This window comes from Cetorhinus maximus, chromosome 9 (genome assembly GCF_964194155.1).
Source record: "Cetorhinus maximus chromosome 9, sCetMax3.hap1.1, whole genome shotgun sequence".
Lineage (NCBI taxonomy): Eukaryota > Metazoa > Chordata > Chondrichthyes > Lamniformes > Cetorhinidae > Cetorhinus > Cetorhinus maximus.
Genome location: NC_135887.1, coordinates 27,306,715 through 27,319,257, shown reverse-complemented (window position 1 = coordinate 27,319,257; position 12,543 = coordinate 27,306,715). Strand labels below are relative to the sequence as shown.

At 41.2% G+C, this 12,543-nt stretch overlaps 1 protein-coding gene across 13 annotated transcripts in view; it reads left to right on the top strand.

The window, feature by feature from the left end:
• Positions 1–12,543, top strand: part of ncor1 (nuclear receptor corepressor 1) — a 399,352-nt gene that overhangs the window by 77,151 nt on the left and 309,658 nt on the right. For 10 of the 13 annotated variants that reach the window (XM_078548368.1, XM_078548360.1, XM_078548364.1 and 7 more), the window contains exons 4-5: positions 709–898; positions 11,821–12,000. In XM_078548368.1, coding sequence (XP_078404494.1) covers positions 709–898; positions 11,821–12,000 — 370 coding nt within the window. The remainder of the gene's footprint in view (positions 1–708; positions 899–11,820; positions 12,001–12,543) is intronic. The other 3 variants (XM_078548371.1, XM_078548367.1, XM_078548369.1) reach the window with 1 other exon arrangement.

Here is a 12,543-nt window from a genome sequence, read left to right as displayed (position 1 = left end):
GGTTAGATGTAGCACAGTAGATGCAGAATGATGTGCTTCAACCCCAACTATGGAAGATCACCTCCTGTACCACGTAACACTTTCTGCACCAACCATCCTTAACCCTGACACTGCCAATTAGGAACTGGATTGGCAGTGCTCAAATTTATGTCACATAGGACCTGGCAGAAAAATCACATGGTTTTGACTTGGCACTGAATGGTGCTGATTGTCGGCATGATACAGTGGTAGCACGATGCTCTAATTAACTCAGCTTCATAAGGTTGTGAATTCAATCAACACTTCAGAACTTAAACACTTAATCTAGGGTTAGCTGAGTCTAAAACTTAATTTCCTATTGTTGGCTCTGCCTTCTACCTGCTTGCTTATCCAAGCCTGACTGTTTATTTTAATGTCAATTCATCTTCCTTAATTTGCAGATTTTCCTGAAAGTTCCTTCTCTCCTGTCTTTTTCATCCTTCCTCTACCATTAGGTATTGAATTCACTTTATTTTCCTTTTAGTGTCAATTTCCTGTTGTTACTAATGCCTGTAACTTGAGCATCTTACTTCAAGTGTGTTGTCTTTGACTGAGAGCACACTTAGTTGTGTGGATTTTGTACACAACTTCTGATTCAGTGGTCTGTCCACTCAAGTGAACATAAGAGTTCCTTAGGCTGGGGAGAGAATGTAGAGACAAATTAATTTGGGAAAACAAATTGTTTTTCAGGCCTCAAGAAAGGAGAAGTGGCTATGAGCAGTCATACCATAGCGTGACTGGACAGCCCGATCATGATTCACTGGAATCCAAACGTCCTCGGCTTGAACAGGTACCTGATCCCCACTTTCAGCGTGCTACAGTACTGCCCTTAGCGCACCCTGTACCAGAGGGGCTTCGAGCACCCACAGAGGTGAAAAAGGTAAGTGCTGGTTGTGAGAGTAGGCAGCACGATAGATGGTATATTCATTCAAAAGCCAAAAAGAGTGGTGTCATATATAGCAAATTAAATTCTTCTAGCTTAGTTCTGATACATATGCAACTCAGAATGGAGGAGAATAGAAGATGTTGGAAGTACACAGCCACTGGAGTGACTGGCAAATTGTATTAGTTAGCACCTGAAAAGAGCTTGCTGTCTTAAGTGGAGACTCTAGATCAGAATGTTTGGGTCCCTACTCAAAGCTTTAAACCTGCCTTTGCCTTTGGTTGATCTGCTGATCAATTTTAACATTTACAGTTTATATTTCCAGCAATTTTTTAAATAAACTGAGTGAAAATAACTGAGATTGCCTGAATCTCATGCTTGTTGAGTGGTTACAAGTGGCCTAATCTTTACTAAAACATAACTTCTGGTGCTAAGAGACCAAATTTGAAACCAGCAACTGATTTTAGGCGCTGGTCCTTTGATCTAAGTGATGTAATTGAGGTGATTAAGATGATTAAAGATTTTGATAGGGTAAAGAGAAATTATTTCTTCTGTTGGGAAGAACGAAGGAGCATAAGCTTAAAATTAGAGCCAAGCTGTTGGGGTTCAGACCTGGACAACATTCATGATATCAGGAAACACTTCTTTTTACAAAGGGTAGTGGAAATCTGGAATTCCCCAAAAAGTTGTTCAGGCAGGGGGGAGAAAGGGAGGCAGCTGGGGTGGAGGGGTGATAGAGAGGTGGTAATTGAAAATTTCAAAACTCAGATTTACAGATTTTTGTTAAGCAAAAGTATTAAGGGTTGCAGAACTAAGGCAAGTAAATGGAGATAATTGTGGATCAGCCATGATCTAATTGAATGATGGAACAGGCTCTAGGGGCTGAATGACCTACTCCTGTTCCTATGTTTTCCAGGAAACTTTCTCTGTAAAATAGATGTGGGCATTTGAAGACGGGGATAGATTTTGCATTTCACGAAGTGACTAGCTGCTTGGTTAAAGAAATATTTGACTTGCGTTGCTACTATTGCCGAGGAGCTGCCTATGGTATGGAACAGTTTTTTAAGAAAAGAAATAATTGTGGCTTGAAGAAAGAATAAGTAGGGGAAGGTTTTAGAGATGAAAATCATGGGAGGCGGGGAAAAAGTTCACAATAGAAGCAGGGAAATGTAAATGCACAGAAAAGTAAAATAAGTTGCCAGGTGACTTGAGAAACTGCTGCAAGGCTGCCACTCTCGCTGCATTCCCAGTAAATTATTCCAAGACAGTGTCGCTGAGATCACTGCATCCTAACGGTTACCTGCCATGGGATTTCTTTCCAGCAGCCGTTTCTCCCTATTATATTGCTGAAGTTGTGTTTTATCATAGGAACATCCACCTTGCAACGCAGGAAATCCCTGCGGAAGCATCACACAGAAGCTTAAACAGCAGGTAACGATACTGAACTCCTGAAGTACATTGATGTTTTCCTTTTAGAAGCAAACCTTCGTGCTTGAGCAGGGACTGGGAACTAATTGCTGATTAAACGAATACTGTTCAAATATCAAGAAGGGAAGAAAGTTGTTAGGTGGCACCAGTTTGAAGAGTTGAGAATTATATTTTGGGTAAAGAGTGGAGGTAAAATATGAACAGATGGTGAGAACATCTTAAAAACTTTGATCAAATCACCCCTTGTACTCTCTGGAATTTAGATGGTCAACTCTAGTTTGTGTCATCGCTTCTCGTAATTTAACTTTGGAGTCCAGATATCACTTTGATAAACTCACGCAGCACTTTCTCCAAGACCAATGTATCCTTTCTAATGTGAGTTGCCCAGAACCGCTCTCCGTACTCCAGGTGTGGCCTAATCAGGGCTTTGTATAGCTGAAGCATGACTCCTACTCTCTTGTATTCTAGCCCTCTAGCTAAAAGGGACAGCATTCAATTAGCCTTTTTGATCATTTTCTGTGCCTGCTGATGAGATTTTAATCTATGTACCTAGACTCTACTGTTCCTAGCTTTCTACTATTTAGGAAGTACCCTGATCTATGTGTTTGAGGTCCAAAATTGATGACCTCACATTTACCAAAACTGAAATCCATTTGCCTACAATTTTACCATTTACTTAATCTATCAATATCTCTTTGAAATTTTATACTTCCATCTACACTGTTTACAATGGTACTCCGTCATCAGCAAATAGCTTTTTAGACCAACTCAAGATGGTCTAAAAGCAACTCAGTCATATTGCCTCTGGAGATATATCTGACAAATTATTGGTCAGTCAGAAAAGTAGGTTTTGGCTGTGGAAGCAGCTATTATTCAGCACCTGAAGGAGAAGCTAGGTTTGAGATTCAGGTAGAATCCTTTTGTTGGAACTGATTTGTATTTTTTTTTAGAACAGTAGATATCTGAATTGGTTATGCAAATTTCTTTCCCCCTTTCATTTCCTTCTTTAAATCCTAACTCTAGCATCTAAGTTTATTATCTAGCCTTAATAAATTTTTTACATGTATAATTTCACTTTAATCATCATACTGTGCAAGATTAATGCACTGTTACAAGAGAAGCTGAAGGTGATGAGGGAAATTCTAGCTGCTTGTCACCCTCAACATGAGTTTTGGAGGCTGGAACCTGTGGGTACGTAGTAACAGGAGAAGGCCATTCAGCCCATCGAGCCTGCTCTGCCATTCAATGCAATTATGGCTGATTATCCACTTCAATGTTTTTTGCCCACACTACTCCCATACCCCTTTATGTGATTGGCGTTTAGAAATATGTCAACTCTGCTTTAAACATGCTCTCTGCCGGACTTTCCGCAACCCTCTGGGGTAGAGAATTCCAAAGATTCACAACTCTCTCAGTAAAAGAATTTCTCCTCATCTCGGTACTAAATGGTTTCCCCCCTATTTTCAAATTGTGTCTCCTGGTTCTAGACTCCCCTACCAGGGGAAATATGTTATCTGCATCTACCCTGTCAACCCCTTTAAGTATTTTGTAGGTTTCGATGACATTACCTCTCGTTCTTCGAAAGTCTAGAGAACACAGGCCCAGTTTCCCCAATCTCTCTTCATAGGGCAGTCCCACCACCCCAGGAACAAGTCTGATGAATCTTTATTGCTCTCTCTCTATGGCAATAATATCCTTTCTAAGGTAAGGGGACCAAAACTGCACACACTACTCCAGGTGAGGTCTAACCAAAGTTCTATACAATTGAAGCAAGATTTCACTACTCCCAGACTCAAATCTTCTTGCGAAAAAGGCTAACGTACCATTAACCCTCCTAATTGTTTGCTGCACCTGCATGTTAGTTTTCAGTGACTTATTGACGAGGACACTCAGGTCCCTTTGTATATTAACAGTTTCTAATCTATCCCCATTTAAAAACTACTCTGCACGTCCACTCCTCACATTTTTCCACGTTATATTCCATCTGCCATGTTCTTGCCCACTCACTAAGTCTTCCCAAATCTCCTTGAAGCCGCTTTGCATCTTCCTCACAGCACACATTCCTGCCTAACTTTGTGTCGTCTGTGAACTTAGAAATATTACATTTGGTCTCCACATCCAAATCCTTGATATATATTGTGAACAGCTGGGCCCAAGTACTGATCCTTGCTATACCCCACTAGCCACAGCCTGCCAACGCAAGAGCAACCCGTTTATTCCTATTCTGTTTACTGCCTGTTAACCAATCCTTAATCCATTCCAGTATATTACCTCCTATCCTATGTGCTTTAATTTTGCTAACCAACCTCCTGTGGGAGACTTTATCGAAAGCCTTCTGAAAATCCAAGTATGCTACGTCCAGTGACTCCCCTTTATCAATTCAGTTTTCTTTATCAACTCTTAACAGGTTTGTCAAACGTGATTTCCCATTCATAAATCCATGTTGACTTTGCCCAATCAGATCATGGTTATCCAAGTGTCCATTTATCACACCCTTTATAACAGATTCCAGCATTTTCCTGACTCATAATGTAAGACTAACAGTTCTGTAGTTCCCCGTTTTCTGTGTCTCTCCCTTCTTAAGTAGTGAGGTGACATTTGCTAACTTCCAATCTGCAGGAATCCTTTCAGAATCTATAGAATTTTGGAAGATGATCACCAATGCATTCACTATCTCCATAGCTACCTCTTTCAACACTCTGGGATGTAACAATCTGCAAGAGGCGTAATAAAGCACTGTCCAAATACAATTTTTTAATTCTAAATTTAATTTAGATCACCTGATAATTCGCAGTCTTTTTGAGCCTTAAACTTTGGATGATATGAAAGAACGGAGGGATTTGATGTTTTCTGACAGCATGAGCAGCTCTTCAAGTGGGCAAGGCCATTTAAAAAAATGTTAATGCAATAAGAGCTTAAAATAGTAAATGCTGGGAGGCAGTGTCCCCTGGCGAGAGTTTTGAACTAGGGGGTTACTGCCTCAGAATAAGGAGTTGACGATTTAGGGCTAAGACAAAACATTTCTTCACTCTGAGGCCTGTGAATCTTCGGAATTCTCTACTTGATAGGGCTGTAGATGCTCGATTGTTGAGTGTGTTCAAGTCAGAAGTCAACAATTTTTGGATACGAAGGGAAGTGAGGATATGGGGATTGTGCAAGAAGGTATAGTTGAGGTAGAAGATCAGCCATGATCTTACTGAATGCGATACAAGCTTGAATGGCCTACTGCCATTTATTATATTCTTCTACTAGGCTTTTTTGGCAAGAAGTATAGAATCTAAGAGTTGAGATGTAATGGTGAATCTATATAAAGCTTCAGAAAGACCACAGGTAGAGACCGTATGTAGTTTTGGACTACATGCTTTTGGAACAGTGTTGAATCAATAGAGAGGGTATAGAGGTACTGGACCCTGTATCTGAGAAGTTCGGGACCAGACATGTGCTGGATTTGGGGGTTTTACGGATTTTGGGTCCTAGGCCTAGCATGTACTTAGTAATATATCAAATAAAGTATGAAAAATAAAGGCTAAAAGGGTTTTATTCAAAATTCTCCCCAGGGCACCAGCTTTGAATGTAGCTGGTTTTCAGGTCCTTCCGGATTTTGTGATGCCGGACAAGGGGTCTGGTACTTCGTATGAGGAGTTCTATTTTATTCGTTCGTGGGATATGGGCGTCGCTGGCTAAACCAGCATTTATTGCCCATCCCTAACTACCCTTGAATAGATGGTGGTGAGCCACCTTCTTAAACCACTGTTGTCCCTGTGATGTAGATACACTCACAGTGCTGCTAGGAAGGGAGTTCCAGGATTTTCACCCAAGAACAGTGAAGGAATAGTGATATAGTTCAAAGTCAGGATGATACATAAGAAATAGGAGCAGAAGTGGACCATTTGACCCCTCAATTCATTAAGTTAATGGCTGATCTGTTTGTGTTTCGAAGTCCATATTCCCATCTACCCACAATAACTTTTGATTCCCATGCCTAACAAGAATCTATCTACCTGCACCTTAAAAATATTCAATGACCCCGCTTCCACCGCCTTCTGAGGCAGAGAGTTCCAAAGTCGCAGAACCCTCAAAAATTCTCCTCATCTCTGTCCTGGACTCACCAACAAGAGAAAACATCCTTTCCACGTTCACCTTGTCAATACCGTTCAGGATCTTATATACTTCAATCAAGTCACCCCTCACTCTCCTAAACTCCAGTGGAAACAAGCCCAGTCTGTCTTACCTTTCCTCATAAGACAACCCACTCATTTCAGGTATCAATCTAGTAAACCTCCCCTGAACTGTCTCCAATGTATTTACATCCTTCCATAAATAAGGAGACCAAAACTGTGCACAATATTTGAGATGTGGTCTCGCCAATGCTCTGTATAACTGAAGCATAACCTCCTTACTTTAATGTTCAATTCCTCTCGTAATAAAGGATAGCATTCCATTAGCCTCCTTAATTACTTGCTGTATCTGCATACTAACTATTTGTGATTCATGCACTAGAATGTGGAGAGTTTTATGACAAGCAATAAAACTCTGTCTGAAGGAGTCTGTCTTGGTTTCGGTCTTCATTTCTAAACTACTGTTGGAACTTAACAGTGGTAGCAGAGGATGGTTGTTACTTGTAAGTAATAAGTTGGAAACATGAAGTACAAAAATGGAAGGCACGGAAACGCAGTATCAGTTCAGATAGTGAACATGCCTCTAGGTTTGAGAGCAAACATGCCTCTAGGAAGAGATCGTGAACTGTTGAAAGAACATCTATAAATGGGAGAGGGAGTTCAAACGGTAACAGTCTGGAGTGTGATAGAAGGCAAGATAGAGGGCATAGCTTAACAAGGTCAAGGAATATGGCACAGACTGGTAACGCTGCAAGGAACAAGCCCATGTGATCAAGAAGCCTTAATAGTTTCAAACAAGTTAGACAATAAATTACTAAAGGATGCCAAACAGCACGAACTACATCGTTGGAAAGAATTTGGGTTGTACACAGAGGTGCCAGATAGGGCACAACCAGTTTTTTCTCAAAAATGGATATGCACGGAAAAGTTGCTTCCTGATGGGACTTATAAAACTAAAGCCAGGCTCGTGGCACGACGGTTTGAAGAAAAATTGGGTGACCAAGATAATAAGAGTAGATTCACCTATGGCAGGGAAAGTTATGCTGAAGATCTTTTTTGCTCTATTAGCTACAAATGCTTGGGAATGTACGTCCATTGATATTAAAGCTGCTTTTTTGCAGGGACACCAACTTCAAAGGGAAGTTTTTCTCCGTCAACCAAAAGAGGCGCCAAACGCAGAAGGGACTCTCTGGAAGCTAAATAAATGTGTATACGGTTTAAATGATGCCTCCAGAGTTTGGTATTTCTCAGTGAGTCTACCTTTAGCGAGGGATTTCAATGAAGTTGTGGCGATGGATTAAAAGGTGTGGGATAAAGAAAAGAACATTTTTATTTTACATTTCATAGATTTGGCAACAAGGTTTAGCCAGTCGACAATCATGTACAGTAAAGAAAAAAATAATTGTGGATCAGGTAATGGAGAAGTGGAGAGGGACCGGATTGGGACCACTAGCGAAATTCCTCATTGATAATGGGGGGGTGCTGTGGAGAGTTTTATGACAAGCAATAAAACTCTGTCTGAAGGAGTCTGTCTTGGTTTCGGTCTTCATTTCTAAACAGCTATTGGAACTTAACGTGGAACACCTGGATCCCTCTGCAGCTCAGAATTCTGCGTTCTCCGTTTAAGTAATACTCTTGTTATTTTATTCTTCCTGCCGAAGTGAACAACTTCACATTTTCCCACATTATACTCCATCTGCCAGATTTTTGCCCACTCACTCAACCTATTTATATCCGTCTGCAACCTCCTTATGCCCTCTTCGTAACATACGTTCCTACCTATCTTTGTGCCATCTGCAAATTTAGATATCAAGCCTCAACTCCCCTCATCTAAACCATTGATTTAATTTGTAAAAAGTTGAGGTCCCAGCACAGACTGCTGCGGAACTCCACTCGTCACATCCTACCAATCAGAAAAAGACCCTTTTATGCATACTCTGGCTGGCAGGCAGAAAACAATCTTCTATCCATGCTAATAAGTTACCCCCTACACCATGAGCTTTTATTTTTCACAATAACCTTTGATGTGGCACCTTATCAAATGCCTTTTGAAAATCTAAGTACAGCACGTCTACAGGCTCCCCTTTATCCACAGCGTATGTTCTCCTTCAAAGAACTCCAATAAATTGGTTAAACATGATTTCCCGTTCACAAAATCATGTTGACGCTTCCCGATTACCTTGAGTTTTTCTAAGTGCCTAGCTATAACCTCCTTAATGATCGGTCCTAACACCTTCCCCACGACAGACATCAAGCTAACTGGCCCATAGTTTCCTGTTTTCTGCTATTTTCCAGTCTGATGAAACCTTTCCAGAATCTAGGGAATTTTGGAAATTTAACTACCTCATTAGCCCCCTCTTTTAAGACCCTAGGATGAAGTGTATCAGCACCCAGAGACTTGACAGCCACAGCTCCATCAGTTTACTCAGTACCGCTTCCCTGGTGATTGTAATTTCACTAAGTTTCTCTCTTCTCCCCTCCACCTCCTGATTTACAGCTATTACTGGAATGTTTTTGTATCCTCTATAGTGAAGACAAAGGCAAAACATTTGTTCATTTCATCCACCATTTCCTTATTATCTACTATTAACTCCCCACTGTCACTCTCTAGAGGACCAACACTCACTTTACTTACTCTTTTTCTTTTTAAATACCTGTAGAAACCCTTGCTATCCATTTTACGTGCTTAGCTAGCTTCCTCTCATACTCTAATTTCTTTCTCCTGATTAATTCTCTGCCGTTCTTTATATTCTGACCAATCATTTGACCTGTTACTCATCTTTGCGCAGTTGCGCAGTACTTTTTCCTTAGGTTTTATGCTTTCCCTAACTTTTTTAGGTAACCACGGATGGTGGGTTCTCCCCTTAGAATTTTTCTTTATAGTAGGAATATATTTATTCTGAGTATTCTGAAATATCCCCTTAAATGTCTGTCACTGCTTCTTATTGATCTGCCCCATAGCCTAGTTTCCCATTTAACTTCAGCTAGCTCAGCTTTCATGCCCACATGGTTGGCCTTATTTAAGTTTAAAATACTAGTCTTAGATCCACTCTCCTCCATTTCAAACTGGATGTAAAATTCAATCATATTGTGGTCGCTGCTACCTAGGGGTGCCTTTACTCTGAGGTCATTAATTAACCCTGTCACATTACACAATACCAAGTCTAATATAACCACTCCCTGGTTGGTTCCAGAAGATGCTGCTCTAAGAAACTATCTCAAAAGCATTCTATGAACTCTTCTTCCAGGCTACTACTGCCAATCTGATTTTTCCAGTTTGTATGTAGATTAAAATCATCCATGACTATTGCCGTCCCTTTACCACAAGCACCCAATATTTCTTTTTGTATACTTTATCCTACATTGTGGTTACTGTTAGGGGGCCAGTAGACCAATCCCACTAGAGCTCTGAAGAAGGCTCATACGGACTCAAAACGTTAACTTTGCTTTTCTCTCTCCACAGATGCTTTCAGACCTGCTGAGTTTTTCTAGCATTTTCTGTTTTTGTTTCAGATCTCTAGCATCTGCAGTATTTTGCTTTTAACCCATTATTGACTTTTTCCCCCACTATTCCTCATCTCCACCCAAACCAATTCTACACCCTGATCTCGTGAACCAAGGTCATCTCTAACTGTTGCACCAATGTCATTCTTTATCAATAGTGCTACACTCATTAGCCCCCTCCAGTGCTACACCTCCAGTGTTTACCTAGCTTCCTATTCTTCTTGAATGTCATATACCCCTCAATATTCAGGGCTCAATCCTTGTCACCCTACAGCCATGTCTTCATAATGGCTATGACATCGTAGAAACATAGAAAATAGGAACAGTAGTAGGTCATTCGGCCCTTGGAGCCTGTTCCTCCATTCAGTATGATTATGACGGATCCTCCATCTCAACGCCATACTCCCGCGCTCTCCCCAAACCCCTTGATGCCTCTAGAGTTCAGACATCTATCTGTTTCCTTTTTAAATATATTCAGTGACTTGGCCTCCACAGCCTTCTGTGGTAGGGAATTCCATAGGTTCACCACTCTGAGTGAAGAAGTTTCTCCTCATCTCAGTCCTAAAGGGTCTAGCCTATCTCCTGAGACTATGACCCCTTGTTCTAGACTTCCCAACCAGAGGAAACATCGGGTGAAATTTTCCATGCCCACTGGCGTTGGGCATGATTGGTGGCGTGAGCGGACAATCGTCTACTTCATTAGAAGTTGGGAACCTCGTTGTAATACATCAGCATATCATTATCGGGCCAGCCTGCCGGAATCGTTCCCCCCCCCCACTGCTGGATCACCCGTCCACGTTGGCGGGAAAGCACGCCAATGTGTTTTACAACAGCGCATAAAAGGCGTGCACTTGACGGCCTGCACTTTGAGGGGAACTCGGAAGTGAGTACACAGTAACGTTTTGCAGCGCTCACCCAGGTCACCTGTTGGACTTTAAGCATCAGGGGTGTCGGGATTAAGAGCAGCCCTGCTGTTATGGCGACTGGTGGCGGGGCGGTGTTAAGGGCAGTCCTGCCATTAAATATAGCACACAAGCATTTGGGGTGAGGGGTAGGGTCGGTGACGGAAGTGGCCACGCATTTGGAGAAACCTATAGAAAGTGACAATTCCTCTGCAGCTGAGGCAGTTCAGGTGCAGCCACATTGATATGATTGGGGTTGGGCTCCTAGCTTATCTGCCCACTCAAGCAAAGCAGAGGCATCAAAGATGGAAACAGAGTTAATGATTCGAGTCCTAATGACTCTGAAGAAGGGTTGACTCTCTTTCTCTCTCCATAGATACTGCCAAACCTGTTGAGTTTTTTCAGCATTTTCTGTTTTTATCTCAGATTTCCAGCATCCACAGTATTTTGATTTTCTTTTGGTAAAATAGTCCTCTGACTGAGTACTTTTGAGAATGCAGGTAATGTGATTTATCTGTACATTTCTATAGATTGTAAATTCTAATTTGAAAATAATTCATTGGAATTCCATCAGATTGTAATTTGTCTTTACCAATTCCTGGCTATCAGAGGGAAATCTTCTGCCTTTCCTCCTGCAAATATTAACTTAGTGGTTTGAATCCTGGTCCATTCTGTTTTCACTTACTGAGAATATTTGTGTATTATTTGCCCTAATATTCTGTGTTTTTATTGCATTCCAATGACTGTTTTCTATACCATGGTCAGTAATGTGAGTGTAAAGTGAGGACAGCAGAGGTTTTGGTTGCTCTGAAAGTTGTAGATCAGTAGCTGTGTTTAGTTGTTCTGTGCTCAATTCCTTTCCATAACCAGTGTGCCAAATACCTTGCTTAGACTTCTTGAAAAGAAAATGTATGAAACTTGCTCACCTTTTCCCTCCCCTCTCCCACTAATGATTTTTATTTTTAAGGAGGCTTTTTCAATGAAGGCTGATGTTCCATCGTCACCAACGACCAACCAGCAGGTTGGAGATGAACAAGATTCATCTCCTTCCAAACTATCCAAAGAGGAGCTCATCCAGAGCATGGACCGTGTAGACCGAGAAATAGCCAAAGTGGAGCAGCAGATCCTTAAACTGAAGAAAAAACAGGTACTGTACTGAAATTTTCTGTAAGGAGTGAGGTGCAAGATTTTTAGGTGTGTGTGTGTGTGTGGTCATACTTCCAGTCATATTCACTTCAGCTTTGGTTAGAAGCATGAAAGAAGAAAACATCTTGCATTTATATAGTGTCTTTCATGAAACACTTTACAGCCAATGAAGTACATTTTGAAGTGCAGTCACTATTGTAACGTAGGAAATGCAGCAGCCAATTTGCACTTAGCAAGCTCCCACAAACAGAAGGGTGATAATCGCAGATAATCTGTTCTTGTGAAGTTGATTGAGAGATAAATATTGGCCAGGACACCGGGGAGAGCACTCCTGTTCTTTGACAAATGGGATCATTTAAATCCATCTGAGAGGACAGATTATTGGTTTAAGGTCTCATCGAAAAGCTGGAACCTCTAACAGTGCAAGCGCTCCCTCAGTACTGTGCCAGAATGTCAGCCTTGATTTTTCTCAGGTCTTAGAATGGCACTTGAACCCACAACCTTCTGATTCAGAGGTGAATGTGCTACCAACTGAGCCATAGCT